This window comes from Sciurus carolinensis, chromosome 8 (genome assembly GCF_902686445.1).
Source record: "Sciurus carolinensis chromosome 8, mSciCar1.2, whole genome shotgun sequence".
Classification (NCBI taxonomy): domain Eukaryota; kingdom Metazoa; phylum Chordata; class Mammalia; order Rodentia; family Sciuridae; genus Sciurus; species Sciurus carolinensis.
Genome location: NC_062220.1, coordinates 140989696 through 141015370, shown reverse-complemented (window position 1 = coordinate 141015370; position 25675 = coordinate 140989696). Strand labels below are relative to the sequence as shown.

At 55.0% G+C, this 25675-nt stretch overlaps 1 protein-coding gene across 1 annotated transcript in view; it reads left to right on the top strand.

Annotated features, from left to right (window-relative positions):
* Tmem132d (transmembrane protein 132D) overlaps positions 1 to 21334 on the top strand; it is a 526990-nt gene extending 505656 nt beyond the window's left edge. The window contains 4 exon segments of the mRNA XM_047561780.1: positions 5222 to 5427; positions 6793 to 7066; positions 15742 to 15933; positions 18794 to 21334. Of these exon segments, the coding sequence (XP_047417736.1) occupies positions 5222 to 5427; positions 6793 to 7066; positions 15742 to 15933; positions 18794 to 19978 (1857 nt within the window). The 3' untranslated portion in view covers positions 19979 to 21334.
* Positions 21335 to 25675: the final 4341 nt, after the last annotated feature.

Sequence of the window (25675 nt, the reverse complement as noted above, 5' to 3'; positions counted from 1 at the left end):
CCCAGGAAACAAACCTGGGGCGGAGGCACGTGCTGGCTGCTCGGCGGGCCCTGCGGCAGGCTGGCCCCGTCCCGCTCTCCTGAGCTCCGTGGGGTGTTCCGAGTGAGGCGAGGGGCAGACCCTGCTCGGGCTCCACCTGACCGGAGGGCCTTCCTTGGGCTCTCCGTGCCCTGGTGCCTCCCTCTTGTGCAGTCATGGTAAGAACGCTCTGCTTGGGGGTTTGGTGAAGATTCCGTGACTCAATATGAGTGATAAAGGCTGCGTTTCTTTTGAGCCAGTGTTGACTCCTGTTTACCCAGGCCCACAGCTTCCTCCCAGGGCTTGTCTGTGCTGGGCATTCTCTGCGTTTTGGCAAATGCATGATGACAGAGATCCTCTGTGGCAATGCAGAACGTGGTCCCTGTCCTGGTCACCTGCCTCTGCCCTTAGCCTCCTCTCCCTAGACCCTTGCACCACTGATCCTGATAAGGGCTCTGCAGTTCTGCCTTTTCCCAAATGTCCTGGCTGGCTTGGGAGCTGGTTCCTTTTCACTGGTGAATAGTATTCCCTAGTATGGAGGTGCCGCGTGTGTCTCTCCATCCTCTGTGGATGGACACCACGGCTGCCTCCAGTTTTCAGCAATCACGAGTAAAACTGCCATAAACAACCCCTGGCTCACAGGGAAAGAGCTGGGAGTCCATTTTGTCAGTAAATACCAAGGGGGAGAAAGTCTTATAAACCCCAAATGCCCTGTGCTTTACAGTCATCAGAAAGCAGAGCTCATTTCCAGAGAAGCTGAGCAAGATGAGCCCATGATCTGATGACTGAATGCTGTTTTCAGTGTTATCAAGAGCTGTCTTTCAGGACTGCCATGTGTGGTTGAACAGGTTGTGCACTGCAGAACTCTGGTAGAAGGGTGGCTTTCATACAGATGCCTGGGTCTGGAGGAAGGAGCCCCCATTCCTTCTTTCAGACGTAAAACATTGAGCAGTGATTTGGGTCAAGCCTTGGGCATCCACTACCAAGAGGCTCTACTGGCAGGGGCCAGCTTGGCCGTTTCCCGTTGCCTGGCTGCAGCAAGCTCAGAAGGGGCACTGTTGACTGTTTTCATAGACATGGACTGTTGTGCGGTGCTTGTGCTGATCACTAAGCCTGGAGGTCCAGATGAGGACTGGCGGACACTCAGCGGTAACAGAAAGGCCCAGCTTATCCCTGACCCGTGCTCCCTGGGAGTGGCTTCTTCTGTCGCCTGGACACCCGACCCTGAGGCGCCCCGCGTGCCCACCGCCCACCCTCCCAGGGCACCGTGGAGGACGCTGCACCCTGCACCACCCATCCCACCAGGGGCGGGTGACTGTCCCCTCACTTGCCCTCCGTGCTCCGTCGGCCCCTGCCAGGACGGCTGCTGTGACACTGTGTGGCTGTCCTGCTCGGGCCAGGCAGAGAAATTCTGTGTGGTGTGCGGACACCCGGCTGGACCTGCTCTGGAGAGCGGTGCCCCTGGGCAGGGCCGTGGCACCCGGGCCACTGGGCGAGTTTCCAGGAGCGTGTTCCCCCTGAGTCTCAGGGGCAGCCCTGGCGCTCGGCGGGCAGACGGCGGGGTGCTAGGTGTCCTGTGCCGGGGACTGTCCTGCGAGCCCGGCCCACGTCCTCCGCGACTCCACGGGCTCCAGGAAAGAGCTGCTGTGGTCTGTGTTCTCGTCCTTCGGGAAGGCAGGCTCCGGGGTCACACAGCGCAGGGGCTGCTCTGTGACCACCCCGCTGGGCGCCTCTTCCCGCCACCCGATGTGGCGGCAGCACCGTGGTGGTCCGCCTCCAGGTGGCCGCATCTACGCGCTCCGGGAGGCCGTTTCCAGCGCGGCCGTGTAGGAAGCAGCGCGCTCGGAGATGGGGCGCTTCAGTTCCCAGGTAGAGCGTCCCGTTTCCCTAATCCCGTGGTGGCCTTGTGGACGGGCACAGGGCCGCTCACCGCAGCTCCGCAGGGTAGAGAAGTCGTGGGTATTGATGGAGGTACAGGCGGGACAGGCCGAGGACGGCTGGGTCAGGAAATCCGGTGCCGTCTTATCACTGCCGTGGGACTTCGGGCAAAGCCTCTGGCCATCCCCACCGTTCCCTCCACGAGCCTTTGCTGTTGAATAAACAAGCCCTGCCTGAGACCTGCCAGGCGCTCAGGGACGCGGGACGAGAAACGGCACCCGCGTCCCGCTTCCCGGGGTCTCGGTCCTCACTTCGGCTGCCTGCTCAGTGCCGAGAGCATTTTGTGATTCAAGAGGAAAGACCCACCTCCAGGGTCTCCGGAAGCAGTCCGTGGTTTTTCTCTCTGGCAACTGTGGAAAGTTATTCAGGAAACAGAAGCAGGAGGAGCTGTTTCCAGTGTCCCCAGCCCCAGGGGTGACTCCGGTTCACAGTAAATCGTCATATGAAGAAGCAGAAGAAAGGAGCCCAAAGATTTCCCACACAAAGAAATAATTAACGCTGAAGCTGACGGACGTGCCGATCACCTGACGGACGTGCCGATCACCTGATTTTATCATGGCACATCGTACCGTTGCTGAGTTACCTCCGTGTATCCCATAAATACGTGTGATTATCGGGTGCCAATTAAAACGTGTTTTAAAGTGCAAATGCTTTCATAATAGTCTGACGATTCTTCTTCAAAGGGGAAAAAAAAAAGTTACTTAGGAAAAGGCTTAGAAAAGAGCCAAAAGTCCAACATCTGGCAGCAGGAAAAAGTCAGTTTCCTCGGCTGCTCTGGGGCTTTCCACTTCCCTCTTGGTCTCTGTGTTGGCACCGGGTGTGCGTGTGTGTGAAACCTGCGTGTGCGTGCGTGTGTGTGTGAGTGACATCGATGGTGACGGAGCGTCCCCCGCAGCCTGAGAGGACAGCGGTCGGCACGTGACACTCCCTCTCGGGGCCGCCGGCCCCGCTGCTTGGGGATGAGGCAGTGTCCAGTGTCCAGAGGGGAGAAGGGACCAAAGGCCCCAGGCAGGACCACCTTTCCGTCTTCTCAGTCTCCTCCAGGCCTGGGCCACCCAGGACCTGGCTGGTCAGCCAGCCCCCAAGGCCAGCCCAGAACCAGGCCAGGGCTGGACTGCACTCTGCAGCAGGGCTGGGAGAAGGGGCCCTGAAGGAGGATGTGCACCTGCAGGACAGGTGGCCGGGCCTTCTTGGAAAGTGCTGTCGGCCACATGCGTCCCTGCCCGAGTCTGAGTTCTCCATGAAGACAGAGGACCTGGGGCTGCCCCCAGGAAGATAGGAAGGGCGGACCGGCTCGTGTTAGCAGGGACCTGGAGGACCCCGCGCAAGGACGTCTCCCACTGTGCACGCGGGTACGGCAGCGTGCCAGGAAGCCTCCAGGGACCCAGAGCCCCGGCCACAGCAGAGGCCGTCCTGAGAGCTGGGCTCTTGGGGCTCAAATGACCAGATTGGAACCAACCCTGGCCATGGCGGCCTCCTCCAGGATCCTTGGCCTTGTCTGCAGTCAGCTCTGTCACCAACTGGACTCGATGCTGCCAGCTCAGCAGGGAGGGGGCCAGATGCCCTACTGTGCGCGGGTCAGTCGGCTGCATCAGACATCCAGCCCCCAGTATAGATGCAGCAGAGGCCAAGAAAGCCTGGTCTGAGCGGCACCCGGGAGCTGCTGGACGGTCGTGAATGGCCTCCCGTGGGAGCACCGTCTGGGAAGGCCGGGCCCGAGAGCACTCGGTCAAGAGCAGAGAGCCGTGTGCAGAACAGCTCTTCCTCTGACTGAGGAGCCCGGGAATCCCGGAGCGTCCCAGGAAGGTGACCGTGTGACTCTGGAGGAAGGCAGGCTCTCTGGCAAAGGCGATTCCAAAGATGCCGACCTCTGCTCCTCGTCACTCACGAGAGGCCATCGTGGTGGACGGAGAAAGCCGCCGGCTTCCTCCCAGGAAAGCTCCTGCTCAGCACGGGGAGGCTGGGCGCAGGGCCCCAGTGGGAGCTCTCTGGGTTCAGGCTTGGGCCCCGACGCCTCCGTCCCAGCGGTCAGCTGTGGCCACCTCCAGGAGAGCAGGGCTGACCCGTCCCCTCCTTCCCTTCTCCTTCACAGAAGCTGCCATCTAACCACCTTCTCTCTGGTCCTGCTGCCCAGCGGGCAGCACAGCCCCAGGGCAGCACTGAAAGAGCAAGAGGGCAGCCAGGCCAGCTGGGGCCCAGACCCAGGCCCGACGTGCCGTGTGAGCAGCGACTTCATCCCGCGGTGCCCGTTCCTCACCCGCACGGTGGGTCGGAGGAGCCCCGTCTCCTCGGCTGCTGAAGAACCAACCCAGGTGCCACACGTGGGCTTCTGTTTCCAGAGAGCCACGTCCCCGAAACCAGCCTCCACCAACACTGCCTCCACCGAGGCCCCAGCCAGCCTCCTCTCCACCTGCTGGCTGTTTCTCCTGAGACGGGAAAGCAGCCTCAGAGACAGAGTAGGGGTTCTTCCTGAGCTTGGCTGCCTGCTTGCTGGGCTCGCGCGGGGACTTAGAGGCACGAAGAGCAGACGTGGGGTGAACGGGCTGGGCACCCGGTCCACCCTGCCCACTGTAGGGGCCGCTGTGCTGGACTGGGGGTTCCAGTGGGCGCGTAGATCTGGGCTCTCGCCACAGAAGCGCCAAACCCTGTGCCTCTCCGGGCGGCCCCGCGACTCCACTTCGCCGTGGCCGTGGGTTCCTCTCTGACGCTCCCCCAGACACGCGGGGCAGCTTGAGGGCACACGGTGAGGCCGAGGTTCGTTCTTAAACACTCACTTTCCATCTCTCTCCGTCCCCGGCCTCACTTCTGTCACCGGGGAAGCTCCGGTGGCTGTCACGGGTGCAGCAGGGCGATGGTGGTTAACGACACCGCGTCGTACACTTGAGGTTCCCAGGAGAGCGGCTGCCGACGTCCCCGCCCCACGCGCACACGCACAAAGGCGGCCGTGTGCTGTGGCCGGCTGGACCGTGATCATGCGCTCGCGGCTCACGTCTGCACCAAGACTTCAGCTTGTACCTTAAACGCCTGTGATTTGTGTGATTTTATTTGCCGATTACTGACTTGCCAGGGAAGCCGGGACGGAAGGTCCTTAGCTGCGGTCACCTCCGCAAAGGCCCAGACGGCTCCCACCGTGGCGGCACCTGCCCGGCCTGCTGTGCACGGGGACTCGCTCCTCACAGCCGGTCGGCCGCCCACCCGCTCCCCTGGCCTTGGGCTGCGGGGCACTGCGGAGGCTCACCGCCCGTCTCTCTCCGCCCCCTCCCAGGTGTCCGACAGGTGTGACTACGTCTTCGTCAACGGGAAGGAGATGAAAGGCAAGGTGGACGCGGTGGTCAGCTTCACCTACCAGCACCTGAGCAGCCCTCTGGAGGTGACCGTGTGGGCGCCCCGGCTCCCTCTGCAGATCGAGGTCTCAGACACGGAGCTCAACCAGATCAAGGGCTGGAGAGTCCCCATCGTCTCCAACAAAAGGTGAGCGTGTGTTGCGTGAGTGTGTGTGCGCACGTGTGCTGTGTGTCTGCGCACGTGTGCTATGTGAGTGTGTGTGTGCACGTGTGCTGCATGTGTGTGTGCGCACGTGTGCTGTGTGCGTGCGCGCATGTGTGCTGTGTGTATGTGCGCACGTGTGCTGCGTGAGTGTGTGTGCGCACGTGTGCTGCATGTGTGTGTGCTGTGTGCGTGTGTGTGCATACATGTGCTGTGTGTGCGCATATGTGCTGTGTGTGTGTCTGCGCATGTGTGCTATGTGAGTGTGTGTGTGCATGTGTGCTGCATGTGTGAGTGTGTGCGCACATGTGCTGTGTGCGTGTGTGTGCATACATGTGCTGTGTGTGTGTGCGCATGTGTGCTGTGTGTGTGCGCGCACGTGTGCTGCGTGAGTGTGCGCACGTGTGCTGTGTGCATGTGTGTGTGCACGTGTGCTGTGTGAGTGTGTGTGCGCACGTGTGCTGTTTGAGTGTGTGTGCGCACGTGTGCTACGTGTGTGTGCGCGCACGTGTGCTGTGTGAGTGTGTGTGCGCACGTGTGCTGCCTGTGTGCGTGTGCGTGTGCACATGTGCTGTGTGTGTGTGTGCCCACGTGTGCTACATGTGTGAGTGTGTGTGCGCACATGTGCTGTGTGAGTGTGTGTGCGCACGTGTGCTGCCTGTGTGCGTGTGCGTGTGCACATGTGCTGTGTGTGTGTGTGCCCACGTGTGCTGTATGAGTGTGTGTGTGCACGTGTGCTACATGTGTGTGTGTATGTGTGCTGTGTGAGTGTGTGCACACGTGTGCTGCGTGTGTGAGTGTATGTGTGCACACGTGTGCTGTGTGAGTGTGTGTGCACACGTGTGCTACATGGGTGAGTGTGTGTGTACGTGTGCTGTGTGAGTGTGTGTGCACGTGTGCTACATGTGTGTGTGTGTGATGTGTGAGTGTGTGTATTTGAGCTTTGTGAGTGTGTGTGCCCACGTGTGCTGTGTGAGTGTGTGTGCACACAGGTGCTTTGTGCGTGTGTGTGCGCATGTGTGCTGTGTATGTGAGACTCCCCAGCAGAGACCCGCTCGAGCACGCTGGGGCTCAGGGAGCAGGGACAGCACCCCAGGAGCCCTGTGGCGTTGTAAGGGGTCTCTGGGTCCCTGCTCTGATGTGCTCCCTGCTGGCTCCGACCCCAGCCCTTGGACGTCCCACCCCGCGGGAACCTGTGCACCTGCCCGCCACCCTGGCGATCCCAACCGTCCAGTGCTCTCCGTCTGTGCGTGTCTGAGCCCCGCAGCAAGCCGTGAACTCCTCGAGGGCTCAGGGGTCCTCCTGGGCCCCCAAGCAAGTACCCAACCCACCCAACTGACTCTTGGACAGGCCGGCTCGGGACAGCGAGGAGGAGGAGGACGAGGAGAGGCGGGGCCGCGGCTGCACCCTGCAGTACCAGCACGCCACGGTGCGCGTCCTGACGCAGTTTGTGGCCGAGGCGGCCAAGCCCGGGGGCCACCTGGCCCACCTGCTGGGCTCGGACTGGCAAGTGGACATCACGGAGCTCATAAGCGACTTCATGCAGGTGGAGGAGCCCAGGATCGCCAAGCTGCAGGGAGGGCAGGTCCTGACTGGGCAGGAGCTTGGGATGACCACCATTCAGGTAGGAAGCCCAGGGGCAAGGGCCCCCGGTGTCCCTGTCCCAGCCGTCTGTCATTCCTTAGAGCAGAGTCCAGTCTGGGGGTGACACATGACACCACAAGTGGGCAACACTGGCTGCAGATCTTGGGAAGGACCCTCTGGTCCTGAGCGGCCCTCCCCTGAGCACCAGCCAGGCCAGCCTCCAACCTCCACCTCCTGGACATCCTGGCTGCAGCTTCCCATCCCGCCATGACATGACTGCCACCTTGGCCAAGTCCCACCTCTGGCCCGATTGGTCCTAAACATGGTGGGAAGGTGGGGCCGTCGTGCGGTGGTCTGGTGGGCAGGAGCCTGCTGCTGGGCAGGTTCCAGAGAGGGCCTGCGGGCAATGCAGAAGTTCCAGGAAGTGAGAGCATGGTGGCTGTGCAGAGGGCCCACCCACAGGAAGCACCCCGGGAGCAATCTGACCTCCTTCCCACCCTCCCCTTGCTCTGCTCCCCGATCCTCCTTCTGCTCGTTCATTTATTTATGTTACTGGGACTTTCCACACAGAGACAGGCGCCGTTCCCTGTGGCCAGCCGACATGGCCTCCACTGTGATGTCATTCATTCCTGCCCTTCCCTGCCTCCTCCTCCTCTGCTCCCTGGCCTGCCCTGCGTGTCCGTGACATCTGAGTCCCCCACTCGGCCGTCTTTCCTGTCCTTGGCTCTTTTTTATTTTTTAAGTTTATTTTACGTTTGTAGCATTGGGAACAGAGCCCAGGACCTTGGAGCTCAGTGGAGGAGCACTTGCCCAGCAAGTTCCAGGTCCTTGGTTCAAGCCCCAGTGACTCTGGGGTTTGGGAAGAACCGTTTGTACAAACGGCTGTGCTGGGAGGCTGTGCTGGCAGACCTCTGCAGGTTTGGTGGTTTACCCTCAACTGGGAACAAAGGATGAGTTCATTCCCTCTCAGTGCTCCTCGGAGGAGGAGAGGAGAGCGCCTCGGGCAATCTGAGGTTTCTGAATCAGCTGCCCTGGGACTCCCTGGGGCTGCAGCAGTCCTGGAACATGGAAGGATTAAGACATAGCCATTCTGGAAACCAATTGGTTTTCCAAAGAAGAAAACAGTCGTTCCTCCCTTGGTATCCACGGGGTGGTTTTGAGGGTACCAGATTCCAGCCTGCTAGTCCCTTACATCACACAGTAGGGTATGTGCCTGTAAGCCGCGGGCACCTGCCACTCACTCTGCCATCTCTGGATCACTCCTAATGCCTAACGCAGGGCAGAGGCCGTGGAATCAGGGTCGTACTGTGTCCTTCAGGCAGGAAAGACAAGGAAGAGTCTGTACCTGTTCCGCTCAGACCCAGCTGATCCACAGTTGGCTGAATTTGATGCGGAGCTGGGGACGTGGGGGCCACCCAGAAGGGTTTGGGCTGTGGACCGAGAGTCACATGCACAATCTCTAGAAAGTGCCACCGTAGACTAAGGAGTTGAAAGACCTGATCGCTGAGGCCTGGAAGCTGGACCAAGACGAGGGTTTGGTATGAAGCACTCGCTTCATGCGACAGCTGAAGGACAGAGTGAATGATGCCGTATTCAGGAGTCGGTGATGGGGAGGAGGAGACAGGCCAGCTTCCCACGCATGGGACATAGAAATAGGCCTCTGGCAGACCTTATTGCAAACCTGTTTGTTTTACTGAAGAAAATATTTGAACTCATTTTGTTTATTATGACAATTTTGTTATTGACCCATAGGGGCTATTTTGTCTAGGATTGCATAGTGTCTGATTTGGGCACTGCTAATATTGACCTCCCCTTAAAGAAAGGGTTTTGGAAACATATCGGGCCACTCTAAGCCTATAGGGGGAAATCTGCAATACCCCAGATCTGCACTGCTAGAGGGGAAGATACAGGAACAACGTGAAAAAACAAGGGAAGGAAATGATCCAAACAAATCTAGATTCTATAGTAAAAGAATCTATCGCGTTCCCTCTGGCCGCAGAGAGAGACACGACAAACGTCTGAAGCTTTGGAAGTTTATTGCGTACAGTCTTCCTTTCTTTCCTTCTTATCTATCCCTTTCTCTCGTTCTCTTTCCCTCTCCTGCACTTCACTCTTCTCCCGCTCGGCTCTCACCTGCTCCAGCCGCTTCGTTTCTCCCGCTCGGCTCACGCCCGCTTGCACGCCTCTACTCCCAGCTTCTACTCCTACTCTCAGTTTCTTCTCTCTTTTCTCTCTCTTGCTCTCTTTCCCTCCGCTTAACTCTCGCCTGCGCCGGTCGTTCCGCTTCTCCGCTTCTACCCCTACTCTCAGCCTCTTTCTCTCTCAGCTTCTGCTCTCAGCTTCTTCCCTCAGCTTCTGCTCTCAGCTTCCGCTCCTCCTCCCAGCTTCTTCTTACTCCCAGCTTCCGCGCCTTACTCCCAGCTTCAGCCTCAGCTTCTGCCCAGCTTCTTCTCCTACTCCCAGTTTCTTCCGCTACTCCCCCGCCCATCAAGCTTATATACACCTCAACCAATCAGGGGAGAGCACACGAGGTAAACGCGCGGACAGCTGCAGGTATAGAATAGGTAAACGAGGGGGGCATGCTCTAATCACATCGTTAACTAGCCAATCATTGGAATTCGCTGGTTGTTTACTGTATAGCTGGCCGCTTTTGGCTCAGCGTCAGGCGCCATCTTGACCGTGCCCAAGGCTGGGGGTCCTGGAAACCCCGACAAGAATCCAATGACAGTATGTTAGAAGAAATGTCAGAGAAGGACTTCAGAGTATACATGATTAAGAAGATTCGCGAAGCAAAGGATGAGATAAGAGAGCAAATACAGGCAATGAATGATAATACCAATAAGCTGAAAGAGCACCTGCAGGAAGCAAAAGATCATTTCAACAAAGAGATAGAGATTCTCAAAAAAAAAAAAAAAAAAAAAAAACACGGAAATCCTTGAAATGAAGGAGACAATAAACCAAATAAAAAACTCAATGGAAAGCATCACCAACAGACTAGACCACTTGGAAGACAGAACCTCAGACAATGAAGACAAAATATTTAATCTTGAAAATAAAGTTGCCCAAACAGAGAAGATGGTAAGAAATCATGAACAGAATCTCCAAGAACTATGGGACATCATGAAAAGACCAAATTTAAGAATTATTGGGATTGAGGAAGGTACAGAGATACAAACCAAAGGAATGAACAACCTATTCAATGAAATAATATCAGAAAATTTCCCAAACCTGAAGAATGAAATGGAAAATCAAATACAAGAGGCTTACAGAACACCAAATGCACAGAATCACAACAGATCCACACCAAGGCACGTTATAATGAAAATGCCTAACATTCAAAATAAAGATAGGATTTTGAAGGCCACGAGAGAAAAGCATCAGACTACATATAGGGGGAGACCAATACGGATAGCAGCCAACTGCTCAACCCAGACTCTAAAAGCTAGAAGGGCCTGGAACAACGTATTTCAAGCTCTGAAAGAACATGGTTGCCAACCAAGAATTCTATACCCAGCAAAACTAACCTTCAGATTTGAAGATGAAATAAAATCCTTCCATGATAAACAAAAGTTAAAAGAATTTGCTACAGAATGTTCTCAACAAAATATTCCATGAGAAGGAAATGAAGAACAACAATGGAGGTCAGCAAAGGGAGGAAATACCTTAGAGAAAAACCACTCAAAGGAGAAACCAAGCCAACTTAAAAACCAAAAATAAGCCAAATGACTGGGAATACAAATCATTTATCAATAATAACCCTGGACGTTAATGGCCTAAACTCATCAATCAAAAGACATAGACTGGCAGAATGGATTAAAAAGAAAGACCCAACAATATGCTGCCTGCAAGAGACTCATCTCACAGAAAAAGACATCCACAGACTAAAGGTGAAAGAATGGGAGAAAACCTACCACGCACATGGACTCAATAAAAAAGTGGAGGTTTCCATCCTTATATCAGATAAAGTGGACTTCAAGCCAAAGTTAGTCAGAAGGGATAAAGAAGGACATTTCATACTGCTTAAGGGAACCATAAATCAGGAAGACATAACAATAGTAAATATTTATGCCCCAAACAATGGTGCATCCATGTACATCAAACAAATCCTTTTAATTTCAAGAATCACATAGACCACAACACAATAATTCTGGGTGACTTTAACACACTGCTGTCACCACTAGATAGATCTTCCAAACAAAATCCAACCAAAAAAACCGTAGAACTCAATAACACAATCAATAACCTAGACTTAATAGACATATATAGAATATTCCATCCATCAACGAGCAGATACACTTTCTTCTCAGCAGCACATGGAACCTTCTCGAAAATAGACCATGTGTTATGCCACTAAACAACCCTTAGGAAATGCAAAAAAAATAGAAATACTGCCTTGTGTTCTATCAGATCATAATGGATTGAGAGTAGAAATCAATGACAAAATAAAAAAGGGAAATTACTCCAACACTTGGAGACTAAATAATATGCTATTGAATAAAACATGGATAACAAAAAACATCAGGGAGGAGATAAAAAAATTCTTAGAGGTCAATGAGAACAATGATACAACATATCAAAATCTCTGGGACACTATGAAAGCAGTACTAAGAGGAAAATTCATTGCATGGAGCGCATTCCAAAAAGAATGAAAAGTCAACAACTAAATGATCTAACATTACAGCTCAAAGCCCTAGAAAAAGAAGAACAGAATAACAGCAAAAGTAGTAGAAGACAGGAAATAATTAAAATCAGAGCTGAAATCAATGAAATTGAAACAAAAGAAAATATTCAAAAAATTGACAAAACAAAAAGTTGGTTCTTTGAGAAAGGAAGCAAAATAGACAAACCCTTAGCCACACTAACAAAGAGAAGGAGAGAGGAGACTCAAATTACTAAAATACATGATGCAAAAGGAAATATCACGACAGACACCACTGAGATACAGAACATAATGAGAAGCTACTTTGAAAATCTGTATTCCAACAAAATAGAATCTACCGAAGACATTGACAAATTTCTAGAGACATATCCTCCTCCCAAACTGAACCAGGAGGACATACATGATTTAAACAGATCAATATCAAGCAATGAAATAGAAGAAGTCATTAAAAATCTACCATCCAAGAAAAGCCCAGGACCAGACGGATTCTCAGCCGAGTTCTACAAGACCTTCAAAGAAGAACTCATTCCAATACTTCTCAAAGTATTCCAGGAAAGAGAAAAGGAGGGTACCCTACCGAACTCATTCTATGAAGCTATTATCACCCTCATATCCAAACCAGGAAAAGGCACATCAAGGAAAGAAAATTTTAGACCAATATCCTTGATGAATATAGATGCAAAGATCCTTAACAAAATATTGGCAAACCATATCCAAAAACATACCAAGAAAATTGTGCACCACGATCAAGTGGGGTTCATTCCTGGAATGCAAGGATGGTTCAACATTCGTAAATCAATAAACGTAATCTATCATGTCAATAGACTTAAGGATAAGAATCATATGGTTATTTCAATTAATGCAGAAAAAGCATTTGACAAAATACAACACCCCTTCATGCTCAAAACACTAGAAAAAATAGGGATAGTAGGAACATACCTGAACATTGTAAAGGCTATTTATGCTAAGCCCATGGCCACCATCATTCTTAATGGAGAAAAACTGAAACCATTCCCTTTAAAAATGGGAACAAGACAAGGATGTCCTCTTTCACCACTTCTATTTAACATTGTCCTTGAAACTCTAGTCAGAGCAATTAGGCAGACTAAAGAAATTAAAGGGATATGAATAGGAAAAGAGGAACTTAAGCTGTCACTATTTGCGGATGACATGATTCTATATTTAGAGGATCCAAAAATCTCCTCCAGAAAACTTCTAGACCTCATCAATGAATTCAGCAAAATAGCAGGCTATAAAATCAACACGCATAAATCTAAAGCATTTTTATATGCAAGTGACGAAACAGCTGAAAGGAAAATGAGGAAAACAACTCCATTTGCAATAGCCTCAAAAAAAAAATAAAATACTTGGGCATCAATCTAACCAAAGAGGTAAAAGATCTCTACAATGAAAACTACAAAACATTGAAGAAAGAAATGAAGGAAGACCTCAGAAGATGGAAAGATCTCCCATGTTCTTGGATAGGCAGAATTAATATTGTCAAAATGGCCATACTACATATTCATATTCAATGCAATTCCAATTAAAATATACATATTCAATGCAATTCCAATCAAAATCCCAATGACGTACCTTACAGAAATAGAGCAAGCAATCATGAAATTCATCTGGAAGAATAAGAAACCCAGAATAGCTAAAGCAATCCTTAGCAGGAAGAATGAAACAGGGGGTATCGCAATACCAGAACTTCAACTATACTACAAAGCAATAGTAACAAAAACAGCATGGTATTGGCACCAAAATAGACAGGTAGATCAATGGTACAGAATAGAGGACACGGACACAAACCCAAATAAATACAATTTTCTAATACTAGACAAAGGTGCCAAAAATATGCAATGGAGAAAAGATAGCCTCTTCAACAAATGGTGCTGGGAAAACTGGAAATCCATATGCAACAGAATGAAACTAAACCCTTATCTCTCACCCTGCACAAAAATCAACTCACAATGGATCAAGGACCTTGAAATCAGACCAGAGACCCCGCATCTTATAGAAGAAAAAGTAGGTCCAAATCTTCACCTTGTTGACTTAGGATCAGACTTCCTTAACAGGACTCCCATAGCACAAGAAATAAAAGCAAGAATCAACAACTGTGATAGATTCAAACTAAATAGCTTTCTCTCAACAAAGGAAACTATCAGCAATGTGAAGAGAGAGCCTACAGAGTGGGAGAATATCTTTGCCACTCATACTTCAGATAGAGCACTAATTTCCAGAATATATAAAGAACTCAAAAAACTCTACACCAAGAATACAAATAACCCAATCAACAAATGGACTAAGGATATGAACAGACACTTCACAGAAGATCTACAAGCAATCAACAAACATATGAAAAAATGTTCACCATCTTTAGTAATAAGAGAAATGCAAATCAAAACTACACTAAGATTCCATCTCACCCCAATTAGAATGGCGATTATCAAGAATACAAGCAACAATAGGTGTTGGAGAGGATGTGGGAGAAAGGTACACTCATACATTGCTGGTGGGGCTGCAAATTAGTGCAGCCACTCTGGAAAGCAGTGTGGAGATTCGTTAGAAAACTTGGAATGGAACCACCATTTGACCCAGCTATCCCACTCCTCGGCCTATACCCAAAGGACTTAAAATCAGCATACTACAGAGATACAGCCACACCAATGTTCATAACTGCTCAATTCACAATAGCCAGTCTGTGGAACCATTCTCGATGCCCTTCAATTGATGAATGGATAAAGAAACTGTGGTATATATATATACAATGGAATATTACTCAGCTATAAAGAATAATAAAATTACGGCATTTGCAAGCAAATGGATGAAATTGGAGAATATCATGTTAAGTGAGATAAACCAATCTCAAAAATCCAAAAGGCAAATTATCTCACTGATAAGCGGATGATGACATGTAATGGGGGGTGGGAGGGGGGCAAGAATGGAGGAAGGAGGGACTGTATAGAGGGAAAAGAGGGGTGGGAGGGGTGTGGGGGAAGGAAAAAAATAACGGAATGAATCAAACATCATTACCCTATGTAAACGTATGATTACACAAATGGTATGCTGTTACTCATGTACAATCAGAAAAAACAGGTATCCCATTTGTTTACAATAAAATAAAAATAAAAATAAAAAGAAATAGGCCTCTGCTCCTGGGGCCCCGCGTCCACCCCTTATCTACTGCCACCAAGTCCTGAGCTATGAACCATCGTCCACGTCCTTCTGGGGACACAGGTCCTGCAGTCACTGCCGTCCAGTGTCACCCTTGGACCCAGAGGCCGGAGGTGATCTTCGAGTGGGTACCTGGGCTTTGGTTCCTGGGACACTGCTCGCAGCGTCTCATGAGCATCACCAGGAGCCTGAAGGGAGAAGAGGGTCAGGGGAGCCGGGGAGGGCGGCCGGACCCCCTCCCAGGAGGCTAGGCAGGCGCAGGGCAGCTGGGCCAGCCCTCTGTCCCCGGGGCTCTGCCACCACTGTCCTCAGAAGCAGGACTTCCAGCTCAGCCGCGCTCCCAGGTCATGACAGGTGTCCAGAGGAGAAAGGGGACGGGGACACAGAACCAGGGCTGGAGGCCCTGCGCCCACGCGTGGGGACGGGGCAGGAGGACATTCCAGACTCAGGATTCCCCAAGGCTGGGCTGCAAGCTCCCGGCGCTGGGAGAGCAGAGGGGTGTGTAGAGCACACGCCCTTCCTCTCAGCTGCGCCTGGGTTTCCCTGGGGGAGAGAGGAACAGACGCCGGACCCAGCTCGTGAGGTGATACGAAGGCTTTTTAGAAGAAAGTCAGTTAAGAAAAATAAACACCGTTGAGCAAGTAGCTTGTCCCAGCACAGCGCTGTTCCCTCCAGCTGGGGCAGCAGCCGGGCACAGGGCCAGCAGAGCTTCCCTCGGCAGGTCTCCAGTCGTGGTCAAGGTCTAGAAGTCCCCGTGGGAGAGGTCACTTCCACTCCTCCTCCGTCTGTCCTGGTCCCCCACTGTGTGGGCATCTCAGTGCCATGGGGCAAATCCCTGGGGCCGCACAAGCGCTTTCTGACGCTGCTGCTCTGCCCTTTAGATCCTGTCCCCTCTGTCAGATGCCATCCTGGCTGAGAAGACCATCACTGTGCTGGATGAGAAGGTGACCATCACAGACCTGGGGGTGCAGTTGGTGACAGGGCTGTCCCTGTCCCTGCAACTCAGCCCAGGGAGCAACAGAGCCATCTTTGCCACCGCGGTGGCTCAGGAACTTCTGCAGAGGCCCAAACAGGTGAGCGGTGGGCTGGAGACACAGGTCAGGTGGGTCTGGCACCAGGTGGACACCTGGTCAGACAACTCGTGCAGACTGCAGGAGGGCTTCCGGGAAGAGGGGGACACACAGCAGGTTTCTCACCTGCTACCCCACACGCAGCGGGTGCTGCTCCCCACATGCTTCCCAGGACCCTCTAACCGGGACAGGAAGGCTGCAGCCACCAAGACACAAACGCAAACAGGGAGCACTCTGCCACCCGTGCCTCTGCCGCGGCCGTCTCACATGCCTGTTCCTGCTCTGTCCAAGCAGACCTGGCTGGACACAGCAGGACCTCGCCAGTCATGGAGGGACAGGGCAGCGATAGCCTTGGGAGTCCCCACACCTGTACAACGTCCCTGCAAGGAGCCCGGCACCAGGTCTGGGGACCGGGAAGGAGACAGAGGCTTGTGCCCCCCATTCAGTGCTTAGCTGGCGGCAGAGTGGACAAGCGTGCTGAGGCCCATCAGGATTTTCTTTCTCGTTGTTTGAAGCCAGTGTGCTCACGGAGTGTGTGCTGGGTGCTTGTGTTGTGTGTCTGAGTGATGGACATATGTGTGTTTTGTGTATCTGTGGGTGTTGCATGTGTTGTGTTCTGTGTACTGTTTTGTGTTGTGAACGTGACTGTGCGTTTGTGTGTGGCTGTGTGAGTGCTGAGTGTTGTGTGTACGGATGTGAGTGTGTTGTTACAATGGCTTCCAGAGAAGACCGTTTACAGGGGCCTTGCCAATGGAACAAGCCCCTCCCCATTCAGAAGTGGACCGTCATCATGTCTTAGAGACAGTCTCGGGGACGGCTCGTCCTCAGGTGGGGAGGCTGGATGGTCTCCCGCCCTTGGAGACTTTTCTGGAAGCTCCCGTCATCAGTCAGGAACCTCTCTGCAGCTCTCCCTCAGCAGAGGAGTCAGAGGCTGGACCCTTCCCCGGTGCCCCAGCTGAGCTGTGGCCACTCAGAGCAGGACAGTGTGGTGGGCCAGGATCAGCCGCCCCGCGTCCCCAGTCTTTCCTACCCCCCTACACGCCCCTGTCACATGTCAGTGGGTCCCTGAGCCCTTGGCTATGGTCCTTAGGTGCAGGGTTTTGGACTGGGAAGCGTTAGAAAGTGGATGCTGCCATGACATATAAATCCTTGGCATAAAGCAAAGGTCGTTCTGTCCAGGAAGAGTGCTGGCCAGGATGGAAGACTCAGAGAGCCCGAGAGCCACCGCCAAAGCTGCTCTCCCTCCTAATGGAGCAATAGGCTCAGGGGGCCGCCAGGCAGGGCTTGAGGAAGCACTGCGACACAGGGAGAAGGCCGAAGAGCTTATCCCTGGAACAGGCACAACTAAACACGCGGCTCAGATCTGCTCCACGGTCGCTTGGGTGGTCCTCAATCCCCAGGTGGAACTTGGCTCTGACAGGGGCCTCCAAGAAATCCACTGCTCATTTGAATTTCCTGCCGAGGCTTCAGGGCAGATCAGAAGGTCCTGGCCATTCAGGCCATGTCCAGCGGCCTTTGCTCTGAGGCTTGGCAGGGTTTCCATTTGACAGCTGGTTCATGCCAGAGAGTAACTAGAAGTGTTTACTGCCTGAGCTTGAGGCCACCAGCTGCCTCCAAGCAACCTGGCTCGTTACACCCCAAGGCTAAGGTCACCAGCGTCCAGCTAACTTCTGCCGCAGTCAGGAGCCCTTCGGTAGGAAGGAAGAGAAGCCCCAGCCAGCTCGACCGCAGGGAAAGGGGTGAGGATGGGGGCCGTCTCAGACCCAGCGGGGAGCTCGGCGTCTCTGGGGGCCCAGGCTGCATTTCCTCTGCTTCCTTCCTCCTGTGGATGAACGCCACGGCCCAACTGGCTCACGCGTGATCCACCATCCCTCCGATTGCCCCGGGTCCTGCTCCACTCCTGATTCTAGATCGACTCCCACTGCCCGGCTCCCATCTCCCCACAGCTAGCAGCCTCCGTCTGGGAGGGAGAGGAAGAGGAAGGATAGACAGCTCGAGCCGCTGAGGCTGCGGCTCTAACAGCAGCTGGCTCCTTGCTTCAGCCAGCTGGAGTCAGGTGGCAGGGCTGTGTCCTCTGTGTCCTGCCGCTGGGCTGGGGCAGAGTGGGCTTTCCCGGTGCTGAGGAAGGAAGGAGCGATGGCCTGCCCGTCACTGCCAAGCAGAACGGCCTCTGGCTACGACGAGAGGCCGGCATTAAATCAGGTGGTCTCTGACGATCCGCCTGCTCAGACTCAGGAAGGAAGTTGGTCGGAAGCAGCCAAAGAGGCAAGAGGTGGAGGCGTGCGTGAACCGTCCGCCTCTGCGTCTCCCAGACTCCTCCTGCCGGTGGGGCCCAGGGGTGGAGGCAGAGCAACAGTCCCCAGCTAGCACGCTCCTCTGTCTGGCTGGTTTAACTCCGTCCCCACCCCAGCCAAGAGTGGGCCAGCCCCACCAAAGCCTGCAGCCTGGCGCGCATCTAGCCAGGGTCTTTGATCTCGGACGCTCATCTTGAGGCAGTGTAAAAATAACATAGCGAATATTTTCCTTTAAACAGGAGATCCCGTAAGCGATCCCACTAAGCAGGGACACCCGCCCTTCGCATGCGGTTCACGGCTGTGCGGAGGCGACCATCCTCTCACCTCCCAGGAAAGCACACCTTGCTGCGCACCAGCCCACATTGTCCTTTTGTGGGTTTATTTTGATTGTGCGTCTTCGTGGGGCTTCATCCTGCCCGGCCTGGGTTCGTCTGACCTCTCTCCGCACCGCGGAGAGGTTTCCTCTGCTCCGTGGCACACCTTTGGCAGCTGTGTCCCTTTAATGGGACCCGTCAGTGAGCTTTCCAGAGCTTTCCAGCCTGTTCTGATTCACCTGTTTTCCTCAACAGGAAGCGGCCATCAGCTGCTGGGTCCAGTTCAGCGACGGCTCAGTCACACCCTTGGACATCTATGATGGGAAGGACTTCTCCTTGCTGGCCACATCCTTGGATGAGAAGGTGGTCTCCATCCACCAGGACGCCAGGTTCAAGTGGCCTATAATCGCCGCGGAAACCGAAGGACAAGGAGCGCTGGTCAAGGTGGAGATGGTAATCAGCGAGTCCTGCCAGAAGTCCAAGCGGAAGAGCGTGCTCGCCGTGGGAACCGCAAACATCAAAGTGAAATTTGGCCAAAACGATGCCAACCCCAGCACCAGCGACGGTCGGCACGTCGGGACGGGGATTGACCTAGAAAACGACACTGAGGACCGGAGAGCCAAAGCACCCTGGCAGGAGCCGGGGAGCCCAGAAGGGCGGTACCTCGGTAGCTCTTCCATGGGCCTCATGGAGGGAAGAGGAAGCACCACCGAGAGGTCCACCCTCCAGAAGAAGGACGGCCAGGGGGGCCCACTGGACGGCGGTGTCCACCTGCAGACCTTCCCCGTGGACGTCACCAGCTTCCCAGACCCGGCGGATCTCCCCAGGAGCAACGTGGAAACGGAGGAGAACGACCCGGCGCAGGCATCCAAAGGGCTGAGCGACCTGGAGATCGGGATGTACGCTTTACTGGGCGTCTTCTGCCTGGCCATCCTGGTCTTCCTCATCAACTGTGCGGCCTTCGCGCTGAAGTACAGGCACAAACAGGTGCCCTTCGAAGAACAGGAGGGCATGAGCCACCCCCACGACTGGGTGGGGCTGAGCAACCGGACGGAGCTGCTGGAGAACCACGTCAACTTCGCGGCCTCCCAGGACGAGCAGATCTCGGCCGTGGACCGCGAGCTGGACGTGGAGGAGAGCAGGTACCTCCTGGGCACGCTCACCCAGAAAAGCACCAACGGGCAGCTGCTCGCGCCCGCGGGAGCCACGCTCGCGGCCGGGAGAGACCAGAGAGGCGAGCCCCCAGCGTCCCCTACCTCGAAAAGGAAAAGAGTGACGTTTACCACCTTCACCGCCCCCTCTCCGGATGACGGGTGTCCCGAGGGGGGCACCACCGTGACGAGCAGGGAGGACAACATCAAGTGGGTCTGCCAGGACCTGGACCCCGGGGGCCGCCCCGAGCTGCAGGGGTACATGGAGCGGCTCCGTGAAAACGTGTGAGCCGACCGGCCCCGTCCACACCACTTGCAGCCTCCAGTGAGGCATCAGGACCAAGGAGCCGGTGGGACAGGAGACGGGCGGCAGCGTCCACAGAGCCTCAGGAAGGGCCCCGCTCGGCGGGGGAGGCCCCGCCAGCGTGAAAGCTCACATCCCGGCCCGCCAGGTCTTGCTCAGGGGAAGCTTCCCTCAACCTGCCCAGAAAGGACTCTGAATCGCTGAGCTTCTGAGCGTTTCCAGGAAAGAACAGCCTCTCCCTTTAATCCAAGAAGTTTGGGTTTCATAAAATCCTCGTGACTCCAAAATTCAGTGTGACAGAGAAGAGAAGAGAAGCCAGGTTCGGGCGGAGCGCGCCTGAATCCACGGGAGAGTGTACGCTCGCCCGCGCGGCCTGCCTGACTGTGAGCGTGAGCTTCGGCGGGCGCGGCCCTGAGCGGACACCTCCCGAAGGCCAGGCTGAAGCTGCCTGGGTTGTGACAGACCCAGGCAGGTGCTGGCGAGGACAGAAGGGCCACCAGTACCTTGTGACAACCTGCCAAGACAAACATCACCGCTCTTCCCAGCCACCCAGAGCCATCCTCACGGCGTGAGCCGAGGACACGGGGCACAGGGCCTCTGTCAGTCCCAGGACCAGGCTCCTCCAGCAGGTCTGCTCTCTGGCTTGTGCTCCTCCCTGCCTCCCCACCTGCCAGAGCCCGCGGGCCACCTGCGTCCGGGGCAGGGAGGGCAGGGTCCCCGAGTGCTCAGTCTCCTCCCCGGGGCTGTGTAAACTCCAGAGCAACCCAGGACGTGCATCACCTGGAGGAGGCTGGTCCCGGGGAGTAGGCGGTAAGCACAGTGAATTCCGCACCAAAGGAGGTGGGCGGTCCCCACGCTGTTCGCCTTGGCCTCCCACCAGCCACCGGCCATCAGGCTGCCGAGACAGACCGGGGTCCGAGTGACTGAGCAGGGTGTGCGGGGTGGAGGCGGAGGCGGGGGGCTGCCCGGGCCTGTCAGCTCCGGGATGGGGGCAGGAGAGCAGCTGCCACCAGGAGGAGGGGTCCCATCAGCACCTGATCCTCCCGTGGGCCGCTTAACGTCAGAAGGACTCTTGGAAGGCTCTCCGATGGAAGACCTGGGGGACAGAGGGCTGGGATGAGCAGAGATCCTCAGCCATCTCGCACGGAGGCAGAGCCGCAGGCTGGCGCAGCCCGAGGGGCAGGAGCTGAGAAGGTGGCGGAAGTGGCAGAGGGCCATGCTGTCCGGCAGCCCCCTCCCCGCCTCTCTGTTTTTAACTGTGCCATCTCCTCTCTGCCTCTCTCTGTCTCTCTGTCTCTGTCTCTCTCTCTCTGTCTCTCTCTGTCTCTGTCTCTCTCTCTCTCTCCCTCTCCTCTCTCTCTCCTCTCTGTCTCTATCTCTCTCTCTGTCTCTCTCTGTCTCTGTCTCTGACTCTCTGTCTCTCTCTCTGCCCTCTCTCTTCTTCCTCTTCTGCTGCTTTTCTCTGTGGGCCTCTATTTCCTTCCCCTCCCCAGCCTCCTCCTCTTTCTCTTCTCTCCCCGGGTCGCATGGTTGAATTCCTGTGACGTGACACCTGTGTCCACCCCGCTGGGCCGCCCTTTCAGCTCCAGCACTCTCCTCCACCTGTGGTGCTAACAGTCGGCTCTGACCTTGGGATCCCTGCAGCGTACATCACCTGCACCTGTCCCGGTTTTCTCGCCTTGTGCGGTGGGGTGACTCGCCGTCACCTCTTTCCCCCGAGAGTCCTTTGCCCTCCACCCGGCTCACGTTTCTCCTTCTCGTGTGACATTCCGCTGACTCCTGCAGCGGCCGCTCACTCCCACGCCCATCTACATGTAGAATGTCTTGTAGATTGTAAGAATGTAATATATATTTATAAACCTGCCTCCTGTAAATATAAAACGTGCACTCAGCGGCGTGGTGGCTGGTGGTTGTCCTTCTGCACGCTGACCCCTCCAAGGGGCTGGCATCGGCTGCAAGTGGCTCTCCCGGTGCGGTGGCTTTTGGCAAATGAGAATGCAGATGTGGGGATCCAGCACAATCCAATTACACCCTGACGCCGTGTAATGCCGCTCTTGGCATTGAGGGGCTGTTGACACCTGATGACAAACGGCACTGTGTGCTGAGCATCTCTCCTCCAGGACCGGAAAGGATTTGCAAATAAATCACACGTGTAATTCCCTCCTAAAAGCATGCTGAGCGATGGATGGCAGGAAGCCGGCGGTGGGCGCTCACAGAGCAGCTCCGCTCTGAGCGGGAGCCAGGAGGTCTTCTGTCCTTCTCCAGCCTGCATCCCCACCTGCAGCACCCTGGGCCAGGTTCGAAGGCTGCCGGGGAGACCCCTGTCTGGCCTGCAGCTGGACGGTGCACCCAGAGAAGACGGTGGAGCCCGGGATGCACGCCGCAGGCAGGCAGGACGGCCCGTCTCTCCACAGCACTGACCGAGCAGCTGTGTGCCGGGAGCGGCTGTGAGCACCGGACACTGCGGAGGTGGCCACAGCCCCTCTGAGGACCTCGCCACAGGGGGCGGGCGGGCACTCAAGACAAACAGCTTTTGGATAGCCATCAGTTTTACAAAAGGCAATAAAACGGGTTTCAGAGTAGAGAAAGGTCGAGCCCACACTGAGAATCTTGGTCCGTTCACTTAAAAGGATCTTGTTCTCTAGTCTTTGCTGCTGGTCCAGACCCTGTGGGAGGGGCTTCAGCTGGACTCGGGCAGAGCAGGAATAGGGGAACCCCCACCCGGGCCTCCCTGGCCGTGAGTGGTGGTCCCATGTGTCCCCATCTTGCGGGTCTTCTTCCCCTAGGGAGCCGTTTCTCCCCAGCTGACTCCACCCCAGAGGGAGGAGAGCAGGTAGAGTCAGAGGAGACTGAGCCCCAGACCATTAGAGGAGCAGCACGTCAGCATCTCCCAAGCAAACAGGGACGTCCTTGCCTAAAACCAACCGAAGGTGCCCCTGTGACAGGCTCCCCAGTGTGATCTATGTGCCCAGAGTTCAAGACAGTGTCGCCCGAGGTCTTAAGGAGTTAAATCCCTACAGGGCGTCTTTCAAAGGTGAAGAAAGTGAGGCTTCTGTTTCCCACACCTGACTGTCAGCTCACTTACGCCCCCTGCGGGCCGGGCCGGGAAGTACAGAGTCTCCCATCCTGGGCTGGAGGCCAGAGCAAGCAGAGGACCAGCCTCCTCCCACCACCTGGGGAGGCTGTTTCTGTGCTTGCTCTGCCTCCAGCACAGGCTGGGAGGCCTGCTCTCTGCCTCTCGGGTTCCGATGCAGGAACGTGACCCTAACAGGACCACAAACTGAGCAGTAGAAACACACTTCTTGCAGACCTGGAGCCCGACGGTCTGACAGCGGTGACAGAGTTGGTCCTTCTGAGGGTTTTGGGGGCAATCTGTCCCCAGCCTCTCCCCCAGCTCCTGTGGTTCACTGGCCATCCCTGCTCTTCCTGGCCTTGTAGACCACCAGCCTGAACTCCCGCCATCTTCCCCTGGCTTTCTCCCTGTGTGGGTCTGTGTCCAAAGGTCCTGCTTCGTAGGAATACCAGGCATGGTGGATCAGGCCCCCCTACACCCTTGTGACCACATCTTAACTAATTGCACAGCAAGCACTGTTTCTAAACAAGACCACATTTTGGTCCTGGGGACTTGCTCATCCTCAGTCCAAAATATGAGTTTGGAGAGGACTTAACCCACAGTGCTGGCCTTTAGTAGGAAGGTCCTGGGTAGTGGCTGCTTCAAGCACCAGCCTGGGTACTGGGCTGGTGGATTCCACGGCCTTCCAGGACTGTGCCACCAAAGCCCGACTTCACTCCATTCCTCACCCATTCTGCACAGGACAGCCTGGGAGTGCAAGGGAATGGTTTGCCCAGGTGCCCCGGGTCAGCGCTGAGCTGAGTTAGTCACCCCGTGGCACTTCCCGGACATCTTCAGCTCCTCCCACCCTCACTGTGGTTGTGGCCCAGCAGATGATGCTCAGGCAGGGGTGTGGGTGGCCAGGGATGATCTCCCAGGAGAACTGTGTCCTCCAGCCAGAGTCTTTGACCTCCTAGATGATGCTCCAGGTGGGGTGGAGGGAAGAGTGCCTGCAAAGAGGTTCAGGTGCAGCTTGACTTGGCTCAGAGGCGCCCCCGCCCGGCCATCCGGGCTCATCACGGCTGCGACGCGCCTGCCTTACCTCAGCCCCTGTGGGATGTGCATGCGGGGAAGAACTAGCCTGTTCAGCAAAGCCGTGTGCATGGGGGAAGGAAAGATGTGCACCAGGTACACCCTCTATGTATCGGGTGGCGGGATCAGTTTCCTGGGCTGCCATATGGAATTTCCACAAACCGGGTGCCCCAAAGCAACAGGACTGCATCCTCTCGTCGTCCTGGGGGCTGGAAGCCTGGAGCTGGGGTGTTGCCGGGTTCGGCTCCTCCTGAGAAGGTGAGGGAGGGTTGGCTCTCCCTGCTGCTGGTGGCTCCTGGCTGTGCTGGGGTTCTGGCCGGAAGACACCTGGCTCTCGATCCGCTCGTCTTCTCCCCCCCCCCCCGCCCCAGGCTTTCTTTGTCCAGGTTCGACAACTTCTCACGAGGATGCCTGTCACTGGTGTGGGTTCCCTCCAATCCAGTGTGACCTCATCTTGCCTCTGTTACACCTGCGAAGACCCCAAGTGCATGTAAGGGCAGCGTCACTCGTCCTGAGAATTGGGATCTGAACATCTGAGGAGAGGGCCAGGATTCTACCCTCCCCAGGGAGAAAGCAGTCCCCTAGCTTGCTATTTGTTTTAGGGACAATCTTTTCATTGCAAGGGATTAAAAAAAAGTGAGTTTATGAAAAAGAACAGTAAGAGTGAGGGACCAAATGCCTTGTCCTGGGACTGAACGGCAGGGGTAGCTTTGACCCTCACCGCGATCTACTTCTCTGTCCCCTCCTCTCCAGCGGTCAGCTCCATGTTTTCCAACAATCGCAGAGGGAAGAGAGCCTGCCCTGCCCCTTCAGACTCCCCTTCAGACTCCTACCGGTCAGGTCAGCTCGAGTCTCCTGCTGAACAGGTGTCGTGGTCCCAGCCTGGGTCACAGGTGTCTCACCCCAGCCCTGCAGCCTGGGGAAGGGAGAGGGCAGAGGCCCAGGGCAGGCTCAGGATGCTTCTGCCCTGACGTGGGAAAACGGAGGCTGGCTTTGCAAACCCACAGGTCCCATTACCCATCACGGTTACGTTCCTCTGAGGTTTGCTTTCTAGATATTTGGAAAGACTCTAGACAAATGTGTGGGACCCCAGAATATTGAGGGCCAGGCTGACAAATGGGAGCAAGACCCCTCCACTGAAGAACCCCTTCACTCCCTGGCTGGGTCCCCCATGAGAGAGGACAGCCAGCATCCTCTGGCTTTCTTGGACAGCCAGGTCTTGAATTTCTCAAAGCCATTTTCCTGATGGTAAAACGAGCCTGATCCAACTGTCCTGCTAATGGCCTGGAGGCCCCGTGGATAGGAATTTCTTTATGATTCCAGAACCTTGCGTCTTGCTCCCGTTCCTTCACCCAGAACACTTCATGGTTATTGGATGAACCTACCAATTACACAGTAGTGTTGCTAAATGAAAATTAACAGGCTGGCCCTCTAAACCATGATTCAAGTCACGTCATTCCTGGCTTAAAACCAACAGATGCCCATGGTTCCCAGAACAGAATCCAGACTCCCAACATGGCGGGAAGGTCAGGAGCAGG